Source organism: Sorex araneus, chromosome 8, assembly GCF_027595985.1.
Source record: "Sorex araneus isolate mSorAra2 chromosome 8, mSorAra2.pri, whole genome shotgun sequence".
NCBI classification, from domain to species: Eukaryota; Metazoa; Chordata; class Mammalia; order Eulipotyphla; family Soricidae; genus Sorex; species Sorex araneus.
This window is the reverse complement of record NC_073309.1, coordinates 548,329-572,487: the sequence shown is the minus strand read 5'-3', so window position 1 is coordinate 572,487 and position 24,159 is coordinate 548,329. Positions and strand designations below refer to the sequence as shown.

The 24,159-nt window shown below is 68.7% G+C and overlaps 3 protein-coding genes across 8 annotated transcripts in view; 1 reads left to right on the top strand and 2 right to left on the bottom strand.

The window, feature by feature from the left end:
• Nucleotides 1–6,849: 6,849 nt before the first annotated feature.
• RNF166 (ring finger protein 166) lies at nt 6,850–9,300 on the bottom strand. Of its 5 annotated transcripts, none has more exons than XM_004600809.2 (6): nt 9,093–9,300; nt 8,403–8,559; nt 7,973–8,085; nt 7,755–7,869; nt 7,562–7,669; nt 6,850–7,456 (listed from the first exon to the last, which is right to left on the bottom strand). In XM_004600809.2, exons 1-6 carry the CDS (start codon nt 9,245–9,247, stop codon nt 7,391–7,393), a joined length of 714 nt encoding a protein of 237 aa, XP_004600866.2. In that variant the 5' UTR covers nt 9,248–9,300; the 3' UTR covers nt 6,850–7,390. The 5 variants fall into 5 exon arrangements, with proteins under 5 accessions (XP_004600866.2, XP_055001543.1, XP_055001544.1 ...); XM_055145568.1 differs by having other exon boundaries at nt 7,755–7,854; XM_055145569.1 differs by having other exon boundaries at nt 8,526–8,559.
• Nucleotides 9,301–9,390: 90 nt separating this feature from the next.
• CTU2 (cytosolic thiouridylase subunit 2) lies at nt 9,391–12,089 on the top strand. 2 transcript variants are annotated; one of them, XM_055146136.1, is made up of 14 exons: nt 9,391–9,512; nt 9,585–9,659; nt 9,744–9,822; nt 9,901–9,960; nt 10,041–10,101; nt 10,225–10,334; nt 10,408–10,667; nt 10,736–10,871; nt 10,939–11,070; nt 11,156–11,247; nt 11,321–11,412; nt 11,498–11,624; nt 11,700–11,766; nt 11,835–12,089. In XM_055146136.1, exons 1-14 carry the CDS (start codon nt 9,448–9,450, stop codon nt 12,018–12,020), a joined length of 1,542 nt encoding a protein of 513 aa, XP_055002111.1. In that variant the 5' UTR covers nt 9,391–9,447; the 3' UTR covers nt 12,021–12,089. The 2 variants fall into 2 exon arrangements, with proteins under 2 accessions (XP_055002111.1, XP_055002114.1); XM_055146139.1 differs by having other exon boundaries at nt 9,395–9,456.
• The window catches only part of PIEZO1 (piezo type mechanosensitive ion channel component 1), a 35,836-nt gene continuing 23,735 nt past the window's right edge, over nt 12,059–24,159 (bottom strand). The window contains exons 11-53 of the mRNA XM_055145560.1: nt 23,978–24,143; nt 23,798–23,905; nt 23,661–23,727; nt 23,438–23,538; nt 22,741–23,001; nt 22,430–22,541; nt 22,179–22,360; nt 21,960–22,108; nt 21,698–21,886; nt 21,462–21,601; nt 21,226–21,380; nt 20,970–21,146; nt 20,761–20,886; nt 20,483–20,683; nt 20,176–20,380; nt 19,581–19,685; nt 19,343–19,496; nt 19,020–19,263; nt 18,797–18,893; nt 18,534–18,705; nt 18,376–18,465; nt 18,238–18,296; nt 18,072–18,143; nt 17,744–17,844; nt 17,239–17,323; nt 17,123–17,173; nt 16,838–17,010; nt 16,641–16,756; nt 16,423–16,572; nt 16,058–16,316; nt 15,793–15,981; nt 15,458–15,728; nt 15,211–15,328; nt 14,975–15,122; nt 14,679–14,893; nt 14,443–14,601; nt 14,227–14,374; nt 13,476–13,664; nt 13,303–13,395; nt 12,922–13,217; nt 12,766–12,845; nt 12,495–12,684; nt 12,059–12,401 (exon numbers count right to left, since the gene is read on the bottom strand). Coding sequence (XP_055001535.1) covers nt 12,152–12,401; nt 12,495–12,684; nt 12,766–12,845; nt 12,922–13,217; nt 13,303–13,395; nt 13,476–13,664; nt 14,227–14,374; nt 14,443–14,601; nt 14,679–14,893; nt 14,975–15,122; nt 15,211–15,328; nt 15,458–15,728; nt 15,793–15,981; nt 16,058–16,316; nt 16,423–16,572; nt 16,641–16,756; nt 16,838–17,010; nt 17,123–17,173; nt 17,239–17,323; nt 17,744–17,844; nt 18,072–18,143; nt 18,238–18,296; nt 18,376–18,465; nt 18,534–18,705; nt 18,797–18,893; nt 19,020–19,263; nt 19,343–19,496; nt 19,581–19,685; nt 20,176–20,380; nt 20,483–20,683; nt 20,761–20,886; nt 20,970–21,146; nt 21,226–21,380; nt 21,462–21,601; nt 21,698–21,886; nt 21,960–22,108; nt 22,179–22,360; nt 22,430–22,541; nt 22,741–23,001; nt 23,438–23,538; nt 23,661–23,727; nt 23,798–23,905; nt 23,978–24,143 — 6,613 coding nt within the window. The 3' untranslated portion in view covers nt 12,059–12,151. The remainder of the gene's footprint in view (nt 12,402–12,494; nt 12,685–12,765; nt 12,846–12,921; nt 13,218–13,302; nt 13,396–13,475; nt 13,665–14,226; nt 14,375–14,442; nt 14,602–14,678; nt 14,894–14,974; nt 15,123–15,210; nt 15,329–15,457; nt 15,729–15,792; nt 15,982–16,057; nt 16,317–16,422; nt 16,573–16,640; nt 16,757–16,837; nt 17,011–17,122; nt 17,174–17,238; nt 17,324–17,743; nt 17,845–18,071; nt 18,144–18,237; nt 18,297–18,375; nt 18,466–18,533; nt 18,706–18,796; nt 18,894–19,019; nt 19,264–19,342; nt 19,497–19,580; nt 19,686–20,175; nt 20,381–20,482; nt 20,684–20,760; nt 20,887–20,969; nt 21,147–21,225; nt 21,381–21,461; nt 21,602–21,697; nt 21,887–21,959; nt 22,109–22,178; nt 22,361–22,429; nt 22,542–22,740; nt 23,002–23,437; nt 23,539–23,660; nt 23,728–23,797; nt 23,906–23,977; nt 24,144–24,159) is intronic.

The window sequence follows — 24,159 nt, the reverse complement described above, 5'->3', positions numbered from 1 at the left end:
GCCCTAGTTTTCAGGTGCTAGGTGTCTCTAGTTTGGGGGTCACACACCTGCTGTGGGTGGCCTGGGCTCTGTTTCCCTTTGGGGAGCAGCTGAGCTGGCACCTGCCCACGCTGTCCCCGATGCGCTTCCGCCCCTGCCTCTCTGTGGGTTTGTTTCCTCTTTGGCCGTCAGTTACTTCTGGGGCCGCCCCAGGTCATGCTCAGGTGACCTCAGGCTGGATGTGTCCTGTCCAGGGCACTGGGGCACTGCCATCCCAGAGCCCAGGGGGCGGCAGCCACACCCAGCTGGGCAAGCCCAGGACACTCTCCCCACGTCGGCCTGCGCTCAGTGCCCGGGAGCTGCTGGCCGTCTGTTCTGGGCCAGTGCCCTGGAGCTGTGTCCGTCTGTCCTGCTTGAGTCCTTGCCACCCTGGGTCAGGCTGCTCCCTGCTTGGGCGCCCCCTCCCCTGGTGCTGGAGGACAAGCTCCTAGGCCCCCGAGGGAGTCCCCCCACAGTCCCATGGCCCAGCCCGGCCCCGTCTCTCAGGGTCCCCCGCTAAGGCGTGCGGGGTCATCTCCAGCCCAGGACCCCGCCCCTCTGCATCCCTGTCTGGCTCCCGGGCACTGTCCCTCCCACAGTGCTTTGCAGAGTTGTCCTCTCTGGAAGGTGCCGTGGCCAGCCCCCCCTCCCCGGAGGGGTTGGTAGGGAGCGTCTCTGAGCCAGACGCAGGGACGCCAGTGCCGGGGCAGAGCTGCCTCCCCCAAGCACATACCTGTAGCCCAGAGGGTCCCCCCCTTGCGAGAAGGCCCAGGGGCTGCCCCTCCCACGAGGAGGCCCCCAAGGCTGCAGGCCCCACACTGCCCACCTCTGCAGTCCCTACCTCTGACTGTGGCTGTGGCTGGTTCAGACTGAAGAGGAGCCTCAGTCAAAGAAGCCCTTCACCTGCATCCCAGTACCCGCTTCTCCTCAGCCTCACCCCTGCAGTGTGCCCTCACCTCCTCACCCTCACCTGCACCTGCGCCCTCACCTCCTGACCCTCACCTGCACCTGCGCCCTCACCTCCTGACCCTCACCTGCACCTGCACCCTCCCTCCTCACCCTCACCTGAACCTGTGCCCTCACCTCCTCACCCTCACCTGCGCCCTCACCTCCTCACCCTCAACTGCGCCCTCACATCCTCTCTCACCCCTGCACCTGCACCCTCACCTCCTCACCTACACCTGCACCCTCATCTCTTCTCCCTCACCCCTGCACCTGTGCCCTCCCCTCCTCACCCTCATCTGCACATGTGCCCTCACCTCCTCACCTTCACCTGTACCTGTGCCCTCACCTCCTCACCTTTACCCCTGTACCTGCGCCCTCACCTTCTCACTCTCACCCCCTGCACGTGCCCTCACTCTGCACCTCCTACATCCTAATCATTTCATCCTCATGCCTGCACATACACCCTCAACCCTTCAGCCTCACCCCTGCACATGCATGCACTTTATTCCTGCACCCTGACTACAACCCTACTCTCCACCTTCACCCTTACCTCCCGCCCTCACAACTGTATGCCCACCCTGCTATCACCCTGTCTTTGAGCCTTTTGTCAACTGCCCTGCAGAGCGCCCTGACAGAAGGGGGCAGTACTGCAGCCCTGGCGAGGCCTCTGGATTGGCAGGATGGGTACCCAGCAGGTGGGGCCCCAGCAGGTATGTCCTTGGCCCCAGGGGCCCCGCCAGGGGCGGGAGATCTGCCAGCACTAATCTTAGCTGTGCACTGGGCTCTCCACCACAAACAAGAACAATGGGGCAGGGGCTCTTTGCAGACCCCAAGATCCCCAGAGCGGCTGGGCAGCTGCTTCCCAGAGTCCGGCTCTGTCCGCCAGAGAGGCCCTGGGGCCACACCCACACCAGGGCTCGGCCAGACCGGTCTTCTCTGACCCATGACCCCTGGCCCAAAGCAGCACTGGCTTGGTGCTGGCCCTGGGGACCCGGCACTGCTGTGCTGCTGCCCGGCTGGGCCCTTCCTCCTGCCCCCGCCAGCCACCTGCCCCAGATATAAGTAAGAGCATTTTCCAGAGGCTGGAGCCCAGAGGCTTTAACACGCGACTTTATTTTGGGGCCTGTGAGATTCCTGCTGGGGGCGGCAGGTGCTGGCCTCATTTAGCTGGCCGCACCCAGAAACAGAGCCCCACTTACAGCGAGCTTCCGGGGCAGCTGTGGCCAGGCTGGGGGCATAGGTGGGCCCCCCGGACGGAGAGACAGTGGAGCTAGCACCGGGCACCCCACCTCACAGGCTCGGCACGCTGCGGCTTCTCCACTGCGGGGGCTGCTGGGGTCCTCACCCAGGAGGTGAGTGTGGCCTTCTTTCTCTGCAGGCACAGCGAAGCCAAGGCCACCGGCAGCCGCTGGCCAGGAGGATAGTCCTGTGAGAAAGGAAGGTGGACAGAGGCCACGCCACAGAGGTGGGGTCCACAGTCAACATACTGCAAAGTGGTCAGTACCTCAAGGGGCTGAGAGCCTAAGGCCTTGGGAGGAGGCGACTCCCCTGCCATGCCCCATCCTGCCCTGGTACCCCAGGGTGGGGGCGCAAGGGACACTGTAACTAAGCCTCCCAACTGACTCCTCAGCCAGGAAACAGGGTCCTGGGGCCCCGAGGCCCCCCTGCCTACCCTCAGCTCTGGGGGCCCCCGGCGGGCTGTAGGGTCAGAGTAGCCCTGGCCAGGTCACCTTCCTGCAGAGACACGAGCGCCAGAGGCTGCCCCCCGAGGCTCGGCCCCGACACGGCCTGTTGGGGCCCGGTGGGGAAGGCGAGAGCCTGGGCACTGGCAGGACCAGCCTGGGGCTGAGCAGCAGCTGCCACGGGGTGCACAGGGCCACCATGGGAGGGGACACCCCAGTTGAGAGCAGGTCTCGTGGGGCCACTCTCCCCAGTACCCGCCACGCAGTGTGGGGCTGCAGACACCCTGCTCCCGGCCCGAGCCGAGCCCCCATTGGCCTCCACAAGTCTCGGAGACTCTCCCTGCCCTCCCGCACCCGGTGCAGAAGGCACCCTCAGGCCATGGCTCGCGGCACCCACCGACCCCCTTGCCTGGGCCCCTGTTGTTCTGGGCCTCGCAGCTGCCTGCCACAGCCTGCAGCTGCCCGGAGCTGCCCCAGTGCCGGCTGGGGGTGGGTGTGTCGGGCTGGGAGGCAGCTGATGGGCAGGGGAGCTGGTCCGAAGGCGCCACCCTGTCCCAGTGACGTGGCTTTGGGTGGCCCATCCAGACGTGCCAGCCACTCGGGGAGCCGGCCAGGGGATGGCACTAGGGCCCAGGGCAACACCCGGAGTCCGCGTGGTGCCTGAGCAGGGACAGGCGGGAGAGAGCCTTGGTGCAGCCCGGGCAGTGGTGCTGGTGGGTGCCAGCACATGTCTGCGGGTGTGCCTGCAGGTTGGAACAGTCAGCAAAGGCCCTGTGGCAGCGCGGGCAAGCACAGGGCTTCTCTCCTGCGGGTGGGCACAGGTCATCTGGGGGCCAGGGGCCCAAGCACCTACTCCAGGAGCTGTCTCAGGGCACGGGGGATGGAGCTGCTTGGGGAAGGGGATGCGGCAGCTGCTGACCCCTTGCCTGGCTCAGAGTAGCGCCATGGCCACCGCTGCTCTACCCCAGAGGGCTGAGCCAAGAGTAGCCACCACGCCCCAACAGCTGTGGCCCCCAAACCAAGGTCAGCTAGGAAGGGCACAAGGGGGTAAACGTGAGCCTCCCTCGGGGAGGGTGCAGGGGCCACTGAGGCCGGGGCCAAGGACCAGGGCTGGAGGCCTGATTCTCCCTCCCATGGGCCGTGCTGTCAGTCTGTCTGTCTCCCCTGCTCTCAGCTCCACACTCTGCCCACTGCCCGGGGTCCAGGCACAGCTGTCTGGGGGTGGAGCAGCGCTGTGCAGACACAGACAGGCTGGGCTGGGGGTCGCAGCCCCTGCCACGGGAGGTGTGAGATGCGCTGTTCCTGCAGGCTGGGGAGGTGGGACACAGCCTGAGCCTGTGCTGGTGTCCCGCCAAGGAAGGTCCAGTGTTTGGGGCCTGGGCCCAGTGTCCTACCCGTGCACACGAGGATGTGACCTTCCAGTGTGTGTGCACGTGTGCGACCCCGTGTGCTTGTGTGCCCTATCCATGTGCATATGAGCTACCCATGTGTGCAGGTGGCCTACCCATGTGCAAATACCTTGCTCATGTGTGAGTTACCTGTGCATGTGACCTTTCCATGTTCACACATGATCTGCTCATGTGTGTGACCTGCCGTGTGTGTGTGAGGTCTGCTGCATGCACATGTGACCCACCTGTGTGCGTGCGGAGGTGCCCCTGCAGTAGCCGGGCCTGGAGAAGGCCTTGCCACACGGGGGCACCTGCAGGGCAGTGTGTGGGTGCGGATATGCACTGAGGGCGCCCGGACACTTGTCACGTGTCTGCATCGGAAGCGACTGGGCCCTAGGCTGCCAGGCCCACCGGACAGGGCCTGCAGGGCCTGGGGGCCCTCTCAAGCCCCAGCAGTCTGCCTGGAGCCTGGCCCCTGCCTGAGCCCAGTGTCAGTGGCCACTCGTGGGCAGTGGGGGCTGGCTGTCCTTGAGGTGCAGGCTGGGGATTCAGCCGGCCAGGGGGTTTGTCTGGTGAACTTCAAGGAGGTCTGGCCCAGAGGGGCCCTGAGCACTGTCACTCCGGGAGACTCGGGCGATGAAGGTGACGCCATCCCACGCTGGCTCACTGGGCACAGAGGGGGCCTTGCCCAGAGGAAGAGAGGTGTGGCCAGCCTTCAGCAGGGGAGGCAGCCCTCCGGGCTGTCTGGAGGGTGGGGAAAGACAGCTGCTAAGCCCCTGCCTGTGCCCGCAGACCTGACCTGGCCCCTCCCCGCTGTGCCACGGGGAGGCCCCAGGGACCAGCACGCCCCGTCCTACAGGTGAGGAGTACCCTGAGGGTCCCCACCCCGTCCCATCCATGCCCATCTCTGCCCCGTGCCGGCTGTGAGCGAGCAGGCAGCCGTCCTGCAGCAGGGGGACGGGATGTGCTGGCTGGACATGTCGAGGGAGCCGGTCCAGAACAGAGCGCGAGTCCTGAGAGCGAACAATTAAAGAGATAAAAGATATATGTGGGGCTGGAGCAATAGCACAGCGGGGAGGGCACTTACCTTCACGCAGCCGACCCAGGTTCGTTCCCCGGCATCCCGTATGGTCCCTGAGCACCACCAGGAGTGATTCCTGAGTGCAGAGCTGGGAATAACCCGAGTATCGCTGCGTGTGACCCAAAAATAAAAAAAAAATGCTTAGAAGTGCACAGAGGACCATGAGAGACATCCCCCCAAAGAAGACGTGTGAACGTTAAGCATCACCAGGACGCAGAAAGGTAGATCACAGCCCTGAGGACGCCATGTCACAGCCACCAGAATGGTTCAAATCAAGAACAGAAACGGCACAGCCAGGGGCTGCCCAGAGACGGGGCACACACCAGCCTCCCCTGCGTGCACACTGGCTGAGGCCCAAAGCAGCAGGCCACAAAGACGATTCCAGCAGTGTGTGAACACCCCAGAAGCTGGGCACGCGGCCACCCCTGCCCCTTAGTCCTCCTGCACCCCACGCCCTGGTGAGGCTGGCGCCGTGCCGTCACGCAGCTGCTCAGAGCAGGGACCCGGGCGGCTGGGTCCTTCTGCCTCTGTGGCATCAGGAACACCCGCGCCAGACCGCGCTGATGGCCTGAAACCGCCCTCTCAGGCCAGCCTGTGCCCGCCTGCCCTGAGTGCTCGCCGAGCCCGCTGGGTGGCTCTGGGGGCTCCTCTCAAACCTGGAGTTGAAGGGCAGGCCCCGAGTTCCCGGGGTGGCCACCTCCAGACCAGCGGAGGGCTCTGCCCCATCACCCGTCCTGGGTGGTCAGCTGGCGTCTGAGCAGACCAGGAGGCCCAGGCATCCCGGTCCAGCGTGGACGGCAGGAGCGGCCAGCCGTCTCCTCCTGAGCTGCCCCTCAGCCGTCCTGAGGCCGCCCCCAAGCAGGCAGGGCAGGGCAGGGCAGGGCAGCGTGTCCGGCCCCGCACCCTCCTGCACAGGAGGCACGGGAGGTGGCCGGCACGAGCGCCGCAGTCCAGGGAACGGACGGGGCCCCGCGTGCTGGCCGGACAGCACCTGGGCTGGTGTCCCCTCGCCCTACCTCTCCGCATGTCCAGCCGGGAGCTGGGGGCGTGGGGGCCGGAGTGCGTCTTCAGCAGAAGGAGGGCGGGCACAGCAGGCTGTGTGGAAGCCCTTCCCGTGGGTTTCCGAAGCCTTCCGTCCCCGGAGCCACACTAGGGGTTCTCGGGGTAACTCCTGGCTGTGCTGGGGACCCAACCCCGGTCAACTGTGAGCTGGGCACCTGCCCTCCCGAGGTCTTCTTTGGCCCAAACGTTCCATTTGGGACGGGAGAGACACAACAGAGGGAGGGTAACTTGCCTTGCATGTGGCCAACCCAGGTTCGACCACCGCACCCCAGATGGCCCCCCAAAATGAAGATAAGCGAAGAACCTTCTCTGTAGACTCCAGAGGCACTCCCACACACTAGGACAAACTCCCAGGCGCGGTGGTGGGGCTGGGCTCCAGGGCCAGGTGCCGCACAGCCCCGCCTCCCGCCGAAGGGGGTGTGTTCCCTGGGAGAGCTGCGTCTGGGGCACAGGCATCAGAGGTGGGTTCTGGGGTCTTAAGCCACGGTGATTTGGGGAGCGAGGGGGCCTGGCCCCCAAGTGTGCTAGGGAACCCCAGCAGGACCCTCTCGCGGGCCTCGGGAACCGAGGCCAGGACGGACTCTGGAGTGGTGGGAACCATGCGGTCGTGGCTGTCCCCAGATTGGTTGCCCACCCGCCTATACCAGCAAGGACCACACAGAGCGGACCAGGCGACAGCTGCTCAGAAACGCTTTATTTTGTTTTTTAAAGAAGCGATACTGGATGCTGTGACTCACATGAGCTGGAGCGGCGTTGGGGCCCCCTGCTTCCCCGTTCGCCCCGAGGGGTGGCAGCGGGGTGGGGTGCAGCCCCCTGGGCTCGGCTCAGCCACAGCGACTCTGTGGATCCTTCTTGGATCCTTCTTTTTAAAAATATAATTTTGTAAATGTTCCATAAAAATACTCTAGTTCCTAATCAAACACGGACAGCCGTCTCCGCCCGGGACCGGGAGGCCGTGGCGCTGGCTGGCGGGAAAGTGCGGAAGTGGTGATGCCTCAGGAGCCCCACACGGGCGTGGCAGCGCTGGCGAAGCAGCCGAGGTGCCCCGGCCACGCTGGACAGGCGTGAGCTGGCCCCGCGTCTCCGGCCGCCCCTGCGGGAGCTCCCCACACCAAGCACCGAGGAGACTCGCAGCCCAGCAGGCGCCTCTCTCCCGCCCAGGGGCTCGGACCCCGGGCTGGGCCCGACCAAGGGCCGCAGGTGGCGGTGGTCTCTCAGTTCTCCGAGAGGGACAAGGCCAGGGCGGCCTGGAAGGCGGCCTCCTCGTCGATGCTGTAGTCCTGGGGACGGGAGTGGGGTGCGTCACCCACAGAGCAGCCCTGACCGGACCCCAGAGTGCGGGCCTGCCTGCGCGGACCGCCCAGCAGACAGCGAGGAGCACCCACCACGAAGGTGTCGTAGGAGAACTTGTGCCGGTGGAGCAGGTGCTGCAGAAAGTTGGCGCTCTTGTAGCTGGGGTCCCCCCAGGGCATGGCCGAGCAGATGGGGCACACCTGGACAGAGGGTGCAGGCTGGGAACGGGCCGGGCCTGCGGGGGCCCCAGAGGCAGCCGGGCCTGACACGCTCCCGCCCGCTCACCACGCGGTTGGGGTCGCTGCGGTGATTGTCCACGCAGTGGCGCAGCAGCTCCTGCTGGTCCAGGTTGCGGGCGCCGCAGTAGGGGCAGGTGAAGGTGGACCTGTTGGGAATGGCGCTGGGGCGGGCGGGGGGTGAGCAGGGCAGCCGGGGCCCTGCCCGCCCTGCCTGGTGCAATGGGGCCTCCCTGGGAAGGGCCCCGGGGCCCGGAAGGTGCCTACCTGGGGATGGGCTGTGACGTGGGCACCACGGGGGCAAACTTGGGGCAGCTGGCCATCTGCTCCTGGGTCTTCGCGCAGGAGGCTGCGTGCACCCTCATCTTGGCCAGCGCCACCTGGGAAGGGGGGGTGGGCTGCAGGAGGGCACGCACGGCAGGGGCCCAGGGGCAAGCAAGAGGGGAGGGGCAGGAGGACCAGGGTAATGGAACAACAATGGCCCGTTCTGAGAGGTCTGCAAGTCCCCAGACAGCCGAGTGTCCCTGAGCCAGGGGCAGCGGGCAGCCGACTTCTCTCCCCTGGGGTCCTGGGGAACAGCTGTGAGCTCGGCTCATCCTGTGTGGCCCTGATCCCAGAGAGGCTGGGAGGTGGGGACGCTGTCAGGGTAGGGCAGGAAGGTGAGGCTCTCAGGGCCCCCACAGTCCCCTGGGGGCACCTTTTTGTTGCAGCCCCGGCAGGGAGCCTTGTAAGCCGAGAGCTGCTTCTCCACGTGAGCAGCCTTGTCCACCTTCTTGGGGTCGAAGGGCAGGCGGCAGAGTGGGCACAGAGGGGACGTCACCTGCAGGCACGGCTGGAGGCACTCCCCGCAGAACCTGGGGGGCGGGGCACTAAGCCACAGAGGGCCCCGGCCCTGCTGCTGACCCCTCCCAGCCGCCACCCCTGCTGGCAGGCGAGGACCATTAGGAGCTACAACCTTCCAGCAGCCTTTCTTGCAATCAGGGGCTCCGCTGGGCGCCCACCTCACCCACCCAGGGTCCCAGGCTTGCCGGTGGGAAGCCTCCCACCGCCGGGGACGGACGGCAGCTGCCTCTGGAGCCTGTGCTGGCCACACAGAGCCTCACCGTGCGCCGGCCGCCAGAGAAAGGTGCCCACGTCCCCGTGCCCCTGGCCGGCCAGGGCGCCCCGTGTCCTAAGCAACTGGTGGCGGGCGGTATGTGGGTGACATCGCCCGCCTGGGTGAGCCGCTAAGGCATCGGGGCCCCCGTCGGCTGGGGCGTCTCCAGGCGACAACACCGGCCCCCAGCCCCGTTGCATCTGGCGGCCGCAGCCAGGGCCTCGCCCACTTGGGGCGTCAGCGCGCGTCCCGGCGGCGTCCGGGAGGGCCCGGCGGGGTCCGCGCACTCACGTGTGTCCGCAGCCGCCGATGGCCACGGGCCGCTGGTAGACCTCCAGGCAGATGGGGCAGCTGAACTGCGCCTCCAGGCCGCCGTCGCCGCCCGCGGGCCCGCCCGGCGGCGCGCGCGGCTGCGCCGAGGCCACCAGGCTGCGGAACATCGCCATCCCGGGCCCGGCCCGCCGCCGCCGCCGCCGCCGCCCCGGTCCCGGCCCGGCCCGGCCCGGCCCGGCCCGCGCGTCACGGCCGCGACGGCGCCGCGCTGACGTCACGCGCGCCCGCCCCGCCCGGCGCCGCGCTGACGTCACGGGCGCGCCGGGCGCGGTGACGCAGTCGGGGCGCGCCCGCCGCCGCCGCCGCCGCAGCCATGTGCCAGGTGGGCGAGGACTACGGGGAGCCGGTGGGCGAGGGCCCGCCGCCCGCGCGGCCCGGGTAAGCGCCGGGGTCCCGCGGCGGGGGCGGGGGGCGCGCGGGGTGCGAGCGCGGCTCCGTCTGTCCCCGCAGCCGCCCGCGGAAGTGCGCCAAGTGCGAGGCCGGCCGGCCCGTGGTGGCCCTGCGCGCGGGCGACGCCTTCTGCAGGTGAGACGCGGCGGGCGGGGGCGGGGCGACCCCCGGCCCCCCGGCCCCCCGCGCCCGGGCCTGCTCACGTTGCGCCTGTTGCAGAGACTGCTTTCGCGCCTACTACACCCACAAGTTTCGAGCTGTGCTGGGCAAGAACCGGCTCATCTTCCCGGGAGAGAAGGTGACCCCCGACTCCACCCCGGGGGGCTCCTGGGGCCGCCTGGGGGCGCCCTGCCCGAGCCCCGTCTCTTCTCCGCAGGTGCTGCTGGCGTGGTCTGGCGGGGCTTCCTCCAGCTCCATGGTGCGGCAGGTCCTCGAGGTGCGTCTCCACCGCCCTGCCCGGGCCTGGCTGCGTCTGCTGGGCACTGACCCTTGGCCTCGCTCCCTCCCTTCCCGCAGGGCCTGAGTCGGGAGTCTGCTAAGAGGCTGCGCTTCGTGCCGGGGGTGGTGTATGTAGACGGTACGTGGGGTGGGTGACCCCGCCTGCAGGGACTCGGGCATCACCTCCGGAGAGCCCGTCTACCCTGTGTTGGCAGCGTGGGGTGTGGTGGTTTGAGGGCCTCACCCCGCTGCTCCTCCACAGAGGCCGCAGCCTGTGGCCAGACCCCGGAGGCTCGCGTGCACACGCTGGCCCAGGTGAAGCGCTTCCTGGAGGGCATCCCCTGGCCCAGCCACACGGTGGCCTTGGAGGAGGTGCGTGGGCCTGTGGGCGGGGCTGCCGGGAGCTCCTGCGCCCTGTGCCTCCAACCCTGCCGCTCTGCCCCAGGTCTTCCTCCTGCCGCCGTCCGTGCTGCGCCATGCTGACCAGGAGCCCACGGGGCCGCGGGGGGCGTACAAGGCGGCTGTGGACAGTTTCCTGCGGCAGCTAGGGGCTGGGGGCACTGAGGCAGGCCCCAGTGCAGCCCCCGGCGAGGAGCCCCACGGCCAGGCCAGGTTGCCCCCGGCCACCCAGACGGAGGCCCTGTGCAGACTGTTCGGCTCGGTGGCAACGCTGACGGCCAAGGAGGAGCTTCTGCAGACCCTTCGGTGAGTCCCCAGCGCCCCCCTCCGCCCTCTCCGGGGGCTCCGCCCAAGCCCGCCTGCTGTCCCCGCAGGACACACCTGATCCTGCACGTGGCCCGGACGCACGGCTACTCCAAGGTGATGACAGGCGACAGCTGCACTCGGCTGGCCGTACGCCTCATGACCGGCCTGGCGCTCGGCAGAGGGGCCTTCCTCGCCTGGGATACGGTAGGCGGCGGGGGCCGGGCCCCCCAGCCCAGCCCCGGGGCCGAGCCCTGAGTGTCCTGTCTGGCAGGCCTTCTCTGACGAGCGCTACGGGGACGTGGTGCTGGTGCGGCCCATGCGAGAGCACACGCTCAAGGAGGTGGCCTTCCACAACCGACTCTTCGCGGTCCCCACCGTGCTCGCCCCCGCCATCAGCACCAAGGTGCGTGCGGCCCTGTGTGCGCGCGCCGGGCGCGGGGCGCCGTGTGGGCCAGGCCCTCCATAGTCCCGTTTGACCCTTGGTCCAGGCCCCGGAGAAGGGCAGCGTCCACCGGCTGGTGGAGAACTTCCTGCTGGAGCTTCAGGCGTGGTTCCCGTCCACGGTCAGCACCGTGTACCGGTGAGTGCCGGGCACCGCGGGGGGGAGTGCTGTGCCGGGAGCCGTGCCCCCTGACCCAGCCCCGTGTCCCCAGGACCAGCGAGAAGCTGCTCAAGGCCCCGAGGGACGGAAGTGCTGCCCCGCGCTGCCTGCTCTGCCTGCTCGCGCTGGACGTGGACCCTGCGGGTGGGTGCAGGCCCGCCGGGCAGGGCGGGGAGGGGCGGGTGGCCCCGCCCTGCCCTGCCCCTGCTCACGCGTCCTGCTCTTGCAGACAGTGCCACGGCCTTCGGGGCTCAGACCTCGCGGCTTTCCGAGCCTCTTCCCCTCGGGCCAGCCAGCTGCTCGCCGGAGATGGGCAGTGCCCAGGGCTGCTGCCAGGGGTCTGGACCCTGTGAGGGGTGAGTGCCGCGTGGCAGGGACCGAGGCCCCGCGTTGGGTGCAGGGCTCATGCCAGCCTGTGTTCCGCTCCACAGGAGCCACGCTGGGGCCCAGCTCCTGGAGCAGCTGTGCTACAGCTGTCGGGTGACCATCAAGGACCTGGTGAGTGACCCGGTATGAGGAGAGGGGCCGTGGGCAGGCCTCCGCCTCACCCTCGCCCTCGCCTCCAGCCTTCCCTGGATCCTCTGCCACCCTACATCCTGGCCGAGGCCCGGCTCCGGAGTCAGAAGTGTCGGTGCTTGGGGAGCCCAGGGCAGGGCCCAGCGCCTGTCCCCACCGGGCAGCCTCCCTGCGGGGCCGGAGCCGCCCAAGAGACACGGGAGCGTGTGCTGGATTCTGCCGCGGGGGACAGCTGAAACCCACCAGGGCAGCTGCGTGGGCAAGGGGGGGCGTTTATAAATAAAGTCTTTAATTAGAAAACATTACAGTACGTGTGGGACAGTGCCCGTGTGGCCAGGCCGGCCGCCCTGCCTCCTGCCCGGGCACCCTAGTCCTTCTCGCGCGTCCATTTGATCATGGTCTCGGGCGAGCGGTACAGGAAGATGAGCTTGGCGTACAGCTCCTCCTCCAGCTGCAGCTCGCGCGTCTCCCGCACCAGGAAGATGTCCTGGCAGAGCTTGAGGATGCGGTCCACGCACGGCAGCTCCTCGAACATGATGGAGTGCGAGATCTCGCTGAAGAAGCCACGCACGAACTTGCCGATCACCAGCACGATGGACACGTACAGCCCCATGATGCTGGCGGGAGAGGGCGGTGGGTCCTCTGCCCTGCCCGTGCACTCCGCTCCTGCCCCACATGCACACCCTGCACCCGCCCGAGCCTGCACTCACCCGTAGCCCGCCAGGAAGCCGAGGCTGGGCGGGCTGACCTTGTCGCTGAAGATGACCATGGGCAGCAGGTTGCAGTGGGCCTGGCAGTCCTGCAGCTCGATGAGCCACCACTCCAGGAAGCCAGCCGCCCCCGTGCCCACGCGCTCCCTGCGCAGCTGGATGCGCACGCCCAGGTAGTCGGCCTCTTCGTCTGCGGGCACAGGAGCCGTGGCCTCAGCTGCGCCCCCCCCCAGCCTGGCACCACGGCGAACCCCCTCCCCGCACAACTCACTGGGCTGCAGCTGCTTCACGGGGTTGGCTTCGGGCCCGTTGGGGGCGCGGATGTACTTGGGGAAGAGGTTGGGGATGACCCTGCAGGAGGTCGGCCGCTTAGACCAGCCCGGGCCTCTGCCCCGCCCACTCGCCTGGCCACCCGACACCCACTCACACGGACTGGTCTGAGGTGCCCTCGAGCAGACTGGCCAGCTGCCGCCGCTCGGTGCTGTTGGGCGCCAGGTCCAGGGTGTGCTTCTCGTTGGTGTACTCCACCGTGCCCCCCTTGGCCAGGTCCCTCTGGAAGTTCCAGGTGAAGCGCAGGGTGATGTCGGCTGTCCCGTTGTCCAGCTCACGCTTCATCTGGGCCCGGCTGGGGGGGCTGATGCGCCACAGCGCCCCGGAGCTGCCCTCGATGTACGCAGTCACGATGTCCTCCGGGCTGTACTGGCTGATGAACTGCATGGCCAGCTGTGGGGGCGTGGGCGGCAGGCGGGCCTCAGTGGGCGGGGACGCCCTGACCACCCCTCCCCCGGCAGGTCGGGGGTCTGCTCACCGGGTGAGGGTCGAACTGGCGAGACAGCTCGTCGTAGTCGCGCTGGGTGAAAGGTGTGATGGACGGCTGCTGGGCACTCATGGTGAACAGCGGCTGCGGGGGGGCAGGCCACAGTGTTGGGGCCGGCCGGAGTGGGGGGCCCGGGCCCACCTCGCAGCCCCTCCCACGCTCACCTCGTAGCCCCCCAGCTTGAGGGTGACAGTGACGTCGATGGGCTGGTTGACCACGCCCACGACGGAGCGCACCAGGGACATGAAGAGCAGGGGGAACCAGATGATGCCCACCAGGAAGACGATGATGAGCCCGCCCATGCCGTACTTGACGATCATCTTCTTCTTCTGCCCTTTGGGCTGCGGGTATTTCTGCAGGACACGCGGGGTCACCCCCTGCCCGGCTGCTCCCGGAGACCCACACTTTTACCGAGCATCCAAACAGCTCTGAGCTCAGCACTCGGCCAGACTGGGCTAGACCTCGCTGCCCCTCACCGCCTGGGCGTCCGCTGCCCAGCACACAGGACAGACCTGAAGCCTCTGGAGAAAGCGCAGCTGTGCGGGGTGATGGTGCCACAGGGAGGGGGTTACTGACACACAGCCAGCCTGGTCCACACCCCGGTGAAGGTCACACAGGGCCCTCGATCCCCTCCAGGAGTGGCCCCCCAGCAAGGCTCAAAGCCCCTAACTCGTGAGAGGTACGAGCAATGCTTGTCACCCCAGACCCCACGAAAGCTCCACCGAACCGAGAGAAATGAGCCCGAGGGAAGGGTCAGCGTCCAGTGTGCTGAGAACATGGCCCAGGGAGACTGGCCAGGTGAATGAGCAGAGGCCACGGTGGGAGCAGCGAGTGTGCTGTGCACAGCTGTGCGGTTGGCACTGATGCCCTGGCACCCACTGCCCCCTGGGCACGGAGCGCCCGCAGAGCACAGACCTTCTCTGTCTCCCGGCTGCACTTGATGATGAAGATGTTGGCGTAGATGTCCTCCACACACATCCAGTTGGGCAGGGACAGGGTGGTGTCTGTCCACACCCAGTCCATGACCGCGCGCAGCTCCACCAGGAAGGGCACCAGCCGGAACCTGTGGGCCGGCACCGTCAGGCCCCAAGCCCAGGACTGCGGCTCTGCGCCCCGGGGGGCCCCACTCACCCCTGGAAGAGGAAGAGGTTCAGGTGATTGTACTTCTTGGTGAGGAAGTTGCCGAGGATGCGCGTGGGGTACCCGCAGCGGATCTGGTAGGCCGACAGGGCGAAGTAGATGCACTTGACAAAGTACCAGAGCTGGGCCACCGCGTTCTGACTGAACATCCTATGGGCGGAGGCGGAGGGCCGTCAGGCCGGCCCGGGCAGCCAGTGCCCCCGCCCACCCGCGCCCGTGCAGCCCACCTCTCGGTGACGGCGGGCAGAATGAAGAACATCCACAGGTGGATGGCCAGCACCAGCACCACCTGGAAGGCCAGCTTGCCCAGCACGGTCTTGCGCAGGTACAGGGCCCGGTCCACCACCATCGTCCCGAATTGGATGAGCAGCATGACCAGGAAGGCCTCGGGCACCTGGTCGTCGGACAGCGACGAGGTGATGTCTGTGGCCGCCGAGTGTTTCTGCAGGCGAGAGCAGGCTCAGGGGTCTGCTGGCTGCGGGGCACCGGGCCCACCCGCCCCCACCCCACTCACCCCACTCACCCCAAAGGCCCAGAAGCCGAAGATGATGATGATGAAGTCCACCACGTCGGCCAGGAACATGAGCGCGTACACGTCCGTGGCGGCGCGGTACTTGGTGTTGAGGATGTCGTTGTAGAACTGCCGCAAAGGCAGGTAGATGCCCTGAGCCCTGTGGGGGCAGTGGGTCAGTGTGGGCACCAGCGGCGGCTGGTCAGCACCCCCGCCGCCCCTCCCAGCTGGGGCCTGCTGGGACTCACAGGGACAGGCAGCAGTGCTTCAGCCAGACCCCGGCTGCCCGCACTCGGTCCTGGGGGCGCCATCGCTTCCCTGTCCCCGCAACCTCAGCTTCCTCCTCCTCCTCCTCGCCCTCCGTACCTAGGAGAGAGTGCCCACTGGGACTCCAGCAGGTGAGAGCCCACCGGTCCCCACCCACCCCGGACCCTGCCCTGGACACCTAGCAGGGCTGGCAGCCCTTGGGACTCGGTGGCCGAGGAATCTCTGTACCAGTGACAGCAGGCACCAGGGGCTTCAGGCCCCCCGTCTGCTTCCTGAGACGCAGGTGCTTCGTGTCCTGGCCCTCTTGCTCGCCCGGGGGCTCGCCCGCAGGCTGGTCCCAGGCCTCTTCCTCGGTGCTGCCCTCGGTGCGGCCCCCAGCTTCTTCTGGCTCCTGCTGGGGCCCCAGCAGAGCCCCCAGTTCAGGCTGAGCCTCCTTCCGTCCACTGCCCCCGTCTCCTTCCTTGGTCAGCGGGTCCTCATAGTCCCAGAGCCCGTAGCACTGCGAGGACAGGGCAGTGAGGGCGGGCTGGCGCGGGGGCCCCGCCCGGTGGCCCGGGCCTCACCAGCAGCTGGGAGCGGTGGAAGAACAGGGCCATGAGCTGCACCAGGTCGTACTTGATGTAGCTGTCAGACTTCTCCAGCCCCAGGATGCGAGGCGGGAAATACGGCTTGTTCTCGTACCGCCGCAGCACAGTGTGGCTGTTCCAGGGGAAGAAGCCGAACTGGAACAGGTACTTGGTGACCACAGTGACCTGTGGGGACAGCGGTCAGCCTGACCCGCGCTACAGCTGCTGGGCCCCACGCCCCAGTGGGCACCCGCCACCCCACCTCGGTGAAGACAATGGCCGTCATCCAGAAGCGCTTGCTGGGCCGTGGGATGGACAGCATGGCCCACAGGAAGATGAGCACAGGCAGGAACAGGGACACGGCCGAGGCAGTGACCATGTGGTTGAGGATGATGATGAAGTAGCAGAGCAGCTCCGAGTGGGCGGCCACACACTGGTACAGGGCATTCAGCAGCCGCAGCCCCCGGCCCTGCCCTTCCGAGAACCGCTCGGCCTCGTCCAGCTCCGGGAAGTGTAGGCGCCTGCAGGGGCAGTCACAGAGCAGGCTGGCCCCGGGCCGCCCCGCCCGCCCGCCCCCGCCCCCCAGGGCCCCAGACTGCTCCCCCTGTGGTGTCCATCTCCGCAAACCTGTCCAGGAGCAGCTCGCTGGCCGTGCGTGTGCGGGTCCGGGAGCTGGGCACCCCCTCTCCGATGCTGCTGCGGGTGTTGGAGCCAGAGCTCAGGGGGCTGCCTGTGACGTCGGTCAGGCTGCTCAGCGGCTCCTCGGCCCCCAGCCCACTGCGGAGAGGACAGTCACGGTGCTGCCCGGCTCTGACACCGGCCAAAGGGCCGCGGGCTGCACTCACCTGGACGTGGTGCTGGGCGCCTCGGGGATCTCGGAGGGTCCGGGCGGCAGAGTGTCAGCCGTGTTTTCGTACAGCCCGTCCAGCACGTCCAGCACGTCCCAGTGCACGTCCTCGCTCTGCAGGCACAAGGGGGCGCTGAGGGCAGTCCCGCCGCTCCGCTGACCGCCTCCACCCAGCAGCCGGCCTCACGCACTCACCTGCTGCAGTCGCTGGGCCAGCATGTAGCGCTCCGCCCGCAGCACGTCGCTCATGGCGCGGTGGTGGCGGGTGAAGGCCAGCAGCCAGCGCGTGAGCCCATCCAGCAGCGCCTGGCCCAGCACCCAAAGGAACTGCACGGTGCTCAGAACCCGCTGCACTACATGGCTGCGTCCTAGGGGCAAGCGGCACTGCCCAGGCTGCAGGAGCCCCGCCCAGTGAGCCGCCCCGCCCACAGAGGCCCCGCCCAGCGAGCCGCCCCGCCCACAGAGGCCCCGCCCACACACCTGCCACCGGCTCCTCCTCGTCCTCGGGCTCCAGCTCCTGGCCAGGGTGGCCTGTGGACACAGCGGCACTCAACCCCAGCACTGCAGACCCCTCCAGGCCCCCACCGCCCACTCACCTGTGGGCAGCTGCTCCGCCTGCTCCTGCCGCCGCCGCTGCCGTAGCACCGTCTGGGCGTTGGTCATCCACGCCTGGTACGCCATCTGTCCGGACAGCCCCAGTGAGCCCCTGCAGCGCCTGTCCCCCTCCCCGTGCCCCGAGCCCACGGGGCGGGTGCCGCCGCAGAGCTTCCTGCCGAGTCCAGCCATGCTGGCCCTCACGGCTCAGGCTGCTTGTGTGTTGGGCCCCACCGGGCGGCTGCACTCCAGGCCTGCACGTGGTGCTGGGGTGTCATACACCAACTGCGCAGTGAAGTAGCGTCGGCTGCACGCAGGGCAGTGCCTCAGCCCACCCCAAACCCACACTGAGCCACGTGTCACCCCAACATCATCCCTGAGCGTCATCCCTGACCAACTGTCACCCCAGATGAGGGTCACCCACGACCGATGCAAATAGCCACCACAGGCCAGGGCTGTGTCTGTGTCCGGAGTCAAAGGGCAAGGGTGTCCTGGCCAGCCCCACACCTGGAAAGCACTCTGGGTGGCCGGCCTGGTGTCCTCCGGCGAGGCCTCCTCCTCCTCCTCGCTGTCAGACTCGAACAGGAAGTAGTCTCCAGAGTGGATGGCTGTGGACAGGGGGGCTCAGCACCAGCCCCCCCCGGAGCTCTCCAGAGGCACCCCCGCCCGCCCCCCGGAGCAGTGCAGGGGCCGGGTGGGGCAGGCAGCACAGACACAGGACAGAGCGGAGCAGCGGGAGACAGGACAGATGACAGAGGGACAGCCGCCGTGTGGCCCCACCTCCATCATGCAGGGCTGGGGGTGGCCCCGGGAGAGGGGGCCAGGCCTGCGGTACCTGTGGCATGGTCCAGCCAGGGCCGCCACCACTGCCTCTGTGGCGGGGAGGAGCCCCCTGGACCTTCCGGGCCTGCGGAGGGGCAGGGAGCCGTGAGGGGGGGAGGCACGTGACGTGTGCTACACGGCCCGCAGCAGCAGTGGGCACCCAGCGCCCCCACGCTCACCAGGCGCCTGGCGCGGGCCCTGCCTGTGCTTCTCCTGCTTGGCTCGGATCCGCTCCATCCTGCGGAGGGACGGGGGTTGCTGAGGGCCGGGCAGGCGGGCGGGCGGGGACCCGGGGCGTCCACCCGGGAGGCACCTACTGTCTCTTCAGCTGGGCCAGGGACTTCTCCTCGGCCTCGCGGTTCAGGTAGATGCTCTTGAGGTTGGCAGCTTTGTAGAGGGCGAAGCCCCTGCGGGGAGGGACAGTGAGGCCGTGCCCACTGCGCAGCGCCCGCCCCACGCACCGCCGGCCGCTCACCTGGAGGCCAGGCGGGCGCTGGCCTGGAGCTCGGCCCTGACGTGCAGGAAGTAGCGGCTGAGGAAGACGCGGCGCTGCAGCAGCAGAGACAGGAAGCACACGCTGTCCCACAGCACGCCCGCCTCCTCCACGGGCAGCACACAGTCCTGGTCACGGGCCCGCATGGCCTGGGCTGCGGGCAGACACGCGCGGCCCTGGGGGTCAGGGAGCGGCCGGGGCGCAGGAGCCCTGGGCCACGCCCACCCAATGCCCAGCCCACTCACGGTCATAGTAGCCCTTGACCGTGCACACCAGGCTGAAGAGCTGGATGACCCAGCAGAAGCTGCTCTGCATCTGCTCCACGAACACGCAGGCCAGGAGCTGCGGGAGGGAGGGGCGGCGGGGAGGGCTCAGCGGGGAGGGCACGGCAGGGAGGGCACGGCAGGGAGGGCGCGGCAGGGAGGGCGCGGCAGGGCTGGGGCAGGGCCGGGGCGGGCGGGGGCTCACCGACAGCATGTTCTTGGAGATGATGACGGTGACGTTGTACAGGATGAGGCAGTCCCACAGCACCAGGCGCGCCCGTGTGTCCTTCTGCAGCAGGGACGTGCCGAAGAGCAGCAGGTAGAAGCAGGCCAGCAGGTAGCCCAGCCCGAAGACGCTGATGCGGGTGGCGCCCGTGACGAACACCACCACCAGCACCAGCCAGAAGAGGTAGCGGAACACGGCCACCTTCAGCATGTCCAGGTAGGACCTGCAGCGGCCAAGGGGCAGCCGTGAGGCCGGGTGGGGGCTGCGCCCGCCCCCCGCCCCACCGGAGGCAGCCCAGCCACCTGCAGTGGATGAAGTTGGGGACGGGGTTGGGCTCCCCCTGCGGCCGCTCCAGGTGGTCCGTGTTGGGGCCGGCCACTCGCTGCCACTCCTCGGTGCGTTCGCACAGGAACACCTGTCGCTGCTGGCACGCGCAGAGCAGCAGGAGGAAGTCACCTGCAGACAGGGCACAGCCACTGCCCCCGGGTCCTCGCCACGCCGAGCGCCCCCCCCCGCCGACCCCCAGGCTGGGGCACTCACTGATGAGGTTGGTGGAGTTGGGGGCCCGGAAGAAGTCGGGCAGGTACAGCCACTTGATGAGGGCGGAGTTCATGGGGATGGCCCGGCTCCAGCGCCAGGGGTAGTCTGCAGGGGACACGGCAGCGCCCGGCCTGGGTCCTCACCCCACCCCTGCCCCAGCCCCCGGCACTCGCAGCCGTGCTCACACCCCACTCTCAGGGGTGACGTGCCCCAGGCACGCCTCGAGTTTATCCAAATTTTTTCGTTTTGAGCTTTTTGGGCCACTCCTGGTGCTGCTGAGAGATCACTCGTAGCCCTGTTCTCAGGGCTGCCCCCGTGCTAGTGGGGGTTAGACCTGGGGGTGGGGCGGACCCCACACAGCCTCTCTGGCCCCTCATACTCGTGTCGTGAGCATACACTGCCCAGCCCCGGGGGCTGCATGGCGGCCAGGCACACAAGGCAGGCGCAGACGGTGCCCACACGGCGGGCCCCACTCCCCCCACAGAGAGCCGGCACTAGAGTGGAGGGAGGGCCCCAACCTGGCCCTCGGCGAGGGTGAGGGTGGACGGTGCCCCTGGCCCAGGCACGCCCAGGGCGCTGCCCGCCGCCCACTCACCGATGCACAGGGCGGGGGGGATGCCCAGGCACAGCAGGTACTGGTACAGCAGGAAGAGCGTCAGGAAGAGGCAGTAGTTGGGCCACAGGCGGGCGATGGCCCTGCGGCGCCGGCGGGTGAGAATGGCCACCAGCCAGCAGCCGTGCAGGATGACCATGAAGTTCATGCGCTGCCCGATCACGTTCACCGCCATCAGGAAGCAGATCTGGGGGCGCAGGGGGGGCGCTGGGCACGAGCTTCTGCCTGGACGCATGGGCACCCCCGGTCCCTGCGTGGGCCCTGCCCCGAGGGCTGACCCCGGCCTCACCTCCAGGCCGAACTTGTAGAAGAAGAAGTTGACGAAGTACTTGAGGCAGCTGAGCAGGTCGCGGTCCAGGTGCTGGCGGGTGCCGTCCGCGCACACGGCCTGCGCGGGCAGCGGGCTCAGCTGGTGCTGCCTGCGGTGGTGCTCCTGGCGCCGGTACACGATGGCCTCGAACACCAGCAGCATCAGGATCTGGAGGTGGTTCTGGAGAGGGCCAGGCTCAGCGGGCCCCACGTGTGACCCCGCCCACCCACCGGCCCGGCCCGGCCGCGCCCGCTCACCTGGATGTAGCCCAAGTTCGGGAAGCCCTTCCGCACCCCGAACCAGTTGGCGGGGTCCACGGGCGCCCGGTACAGCAGGGACCGGCCGATCTCTGCCTCCTGCAGGTTGGTGCTGTTGGGGAAGGGCTGTGGGCGGCCGGCACCAGGCGTCAGGGAGGGGAGGCCCAGCCAGGGCCGCCCTCCCGGCCCACGGCCCCGGCGCCCGGCACCTGGGTGCAGTTGCTGGAGTACTCGTGGGGGCTGACCACCCGGAGCTGGTACAGCATCTTGCAGACGATGACGATGCAGGTCCAGACGGTGGCCAGGCAGGACGCCATGGGCCGGAAGCGGGGGTAGGGCAGCGCGAAGGCCCAGAGCAGCACCAGCAGCAGGTTCATCACCGACACCTGCGTGGGGGAGCGGGGCTGTGGCGGGCGTGGCCTTGGGGTCCTGTGGGCCTGGGCCGGCGGTGGCTGCGGCACTCACCTCCTTCAGGGCCACCCACACGGTGTACAGGGCCACCAGCTTGAAGATGTGCAGCTCCAGCAGCCTCCACAGGAAACCCTGGACCCGCCGGCGCACGGCCGAGAAGCGGTCAGCCAGGTCCAGCAGGCGCTCGGCCACCAGGCCCCACTTGTTGGCTAGGAGTAGGGGTGGGGGTGGGTGAGCAAGAGAGACCTCCCAGGTGGGCCCTGAGGGCCGTGTCCCCCGGGCTCACTTACCTTCAGCCACCTGCGAGGCCTGCGGGGGCCCCTCTGTGCTTAGGCCCTCGTCCCCAGCGGCCTGCGGGGACCCCTCCGTGCTCAGGCCCTCCTCCTCCTCCTCCTGCTGCAGCAGTGGGGTCCTGCTCACCCCATCCTGCCTGAGACAGGCCCCCCGAGCGTCACTTCCCACCTGCACGCCACAGCTGGCCCGGGCGCTGCTCAGGACGCTTGGCCCCCGCCCCCGGGGGGCGCACCTGTGAGCCCAGCGCGGCAGGTGGGCGCGCGGCGAGGGGGGCCGCGCTCGCTGCAGGTCGGTCAGCTGCATGAAGGGCCGGTGGAAGTAGTGCAGCTGGAGGATGCAGGCCAGCAGGAAGAAGCCAGGGATCAGGATGCTGGAGAAGAGCTCGGACACGCTGAACTGCTCCAGGCCCAGGTCCCCCAGCCTGCGGCGGGCAGGGCCAGCGGTCAGTGAGGCCCCGCCCCCCGCCCCCCGCCCTCCGCTCCCCGCGCACTCACTGCTCATCCGTGAAGCCGGTGAGGTTGCGCCAGTAGGCGGGGAAGTCCTGGAACTGGAAGGTGTAGACGGCCGTGAGCACCAGCATGGTGTAGGCCACCACCAGCCACCAGAAGCCCTGCAGCAGCCTGCGCCACAGGCTGTAGTACACCTGCGGGGACGGAGGGTCAGTGCCGGGCCGTGGGCAGCGGGGGGGCCGCCCGCCCACCCGCCGCACCCACCACCTGGAAGAGGGTGAGGCAGAGCAGAAAGAGGAACATGTAGACGATCTTGTAGACCACCAGGCGGCCGGCGAAGCTGACCACCACGAACATGCCAGCACACACGTAGATCCAGTAGCGTGCGTAGATGCCTGAGACCAGGGCGCCCAGTCTGCCCAGCAGCGTGCGGGTGTGCGGGGGTTCTGCGGGGCGAGGGGCAGGTCAGGGGGGGCTTCCCGCTGGGGTCCCTCCCCGGCACGGCCCGCGCTCACCTGGCTCGGCCACGGTCACCTCGCTGAGCGCCAGGGGTGGCCGCGCCCTCCGCAGCAGCTTCTCCTTCACGAACTGGCGCAGCAGCAGCCAGAAGGTCAGCAGGTACAGGAGCTGGGGGCAGGGGGCGTGAGGGCGCGGCCGGCCGGCCAGCAGCCCAGAGGGTCAGCAGGTACAGGAGCTGGGGCGGGGGGGGGCGTGAGGGCGCGGCCCGCAGCCCAGAGGGTCAGCAGGTACAGGAGCTGGGGCGGGGGCGTGAGGGCGCGGCCAGCCGGCCGGCAGCCCGGGACACGCGGACGGCCCGCACACTCACCATGGCGCCCAGGTCCAGGCAGGGGTAGCGCGTGTGCTCCAGGCCCAGCTGGCGCAGGCTGACGGGGCCCAGCTGGGTGGGCAGCTCTGGCCGCAGGTCCAGCGCCCACACGTAGCGCAGCCCGCACAGCGCCAGCCCGTAGAGCAGGATGAAGGGCGAGCACAGCATGGCCAGCTGGTGGCGGCTGCGCACCGTCCAGATGACACAGGCCCAGAGCAGCAGCACGAAGGTCAGCCAGCTGTGGTAGGTGATGCTCCACACCTGCGGCGGGCAGGGCACGCCACACGTCACACGCCACACGCAAGCGCACCCTCCTGCCTCGCAGGCCCCTCAGCTCGCACGGCTGCATACGGACATGTAAGCACAATACACGCCCTCCCACGAATTGCACACACATGCACACACGCTCACACGCTCACATATACAAACATGCACATGCTCACATGCATACATTCACGTGAACACACATTCACACACATGCACACAAGCGCGCTCACATACACATGCTCACATGCACACACATACGCTCACATGCACATGCTCACTCACACGCACACATGCTCGCATGCACACATGCACACATGCTCACATGCACACACGCTCACATGCACACACACATACACACGCTCACATGCACACACACACGCTCACATGAACACATGCTCCTGCTCGCTCGCTGCTGGCTGGCAGGACGCACCATCATGGCGATGAGGGCGCTCACGTAGCTCTGGTCCATGATGAGGTGGCCCAGACCGTGCAGGGGGGAGGATTCTCGAGGCTCGGCCTGCCTGGGGCGCGCTGAGGGTGCGGACAGCCAGCAGTCAGCCCGGGGTTCCCGAAGGTGGGGGGGGGAGCACCGGGGCCAGTGTGGGGGGGGGAGGCCCCGCGGCCAGCAGGGGGCAGCAGAGCCTCGCACTCACAGGGGCTGGGCCGCACGGGGCTGTGGCCGGTCAGGTCGTGCACGGTGCAGTGGTCAGCTTCGGCGGCCTGCAGGCGACAGGGGCTGAGCCGCCATCGGGCAGGGGCACCCAGCCCCCACTCGGGCCGGCCCACCTACCTCGGCGCTGTGCTCCTTGCCCGGGGCGGCGTTGGGCTGGCCCCGGGGCCACGGGTCCAGCTCGGTCAGCTCCACCTCCCGCGGGTGCCCACTCCTCACGTCCTTCCCCTGCGGGACAGAGGGGCTGGCAGCGCTCGGAGGGGACCCCCAGGGCTCTCGCGGGGGCAGCGGGGGGCGCACCTGGCGGGGCGGCGGGCGCAGGCGGGGCAGGGCGGCCAGGGTGTAGCCCAGCAGCAGCAGGACCCCCGGGCTCACGTAGACCGGCCAGTCGTGGTGGGTGTTGATGAGCAGGGCGTGGGGGCTGGAGCAGTTGGGGGGCGCCACGACGTCCTTCAGCCCGAGCACTCTGCGGGGGCAGGGGT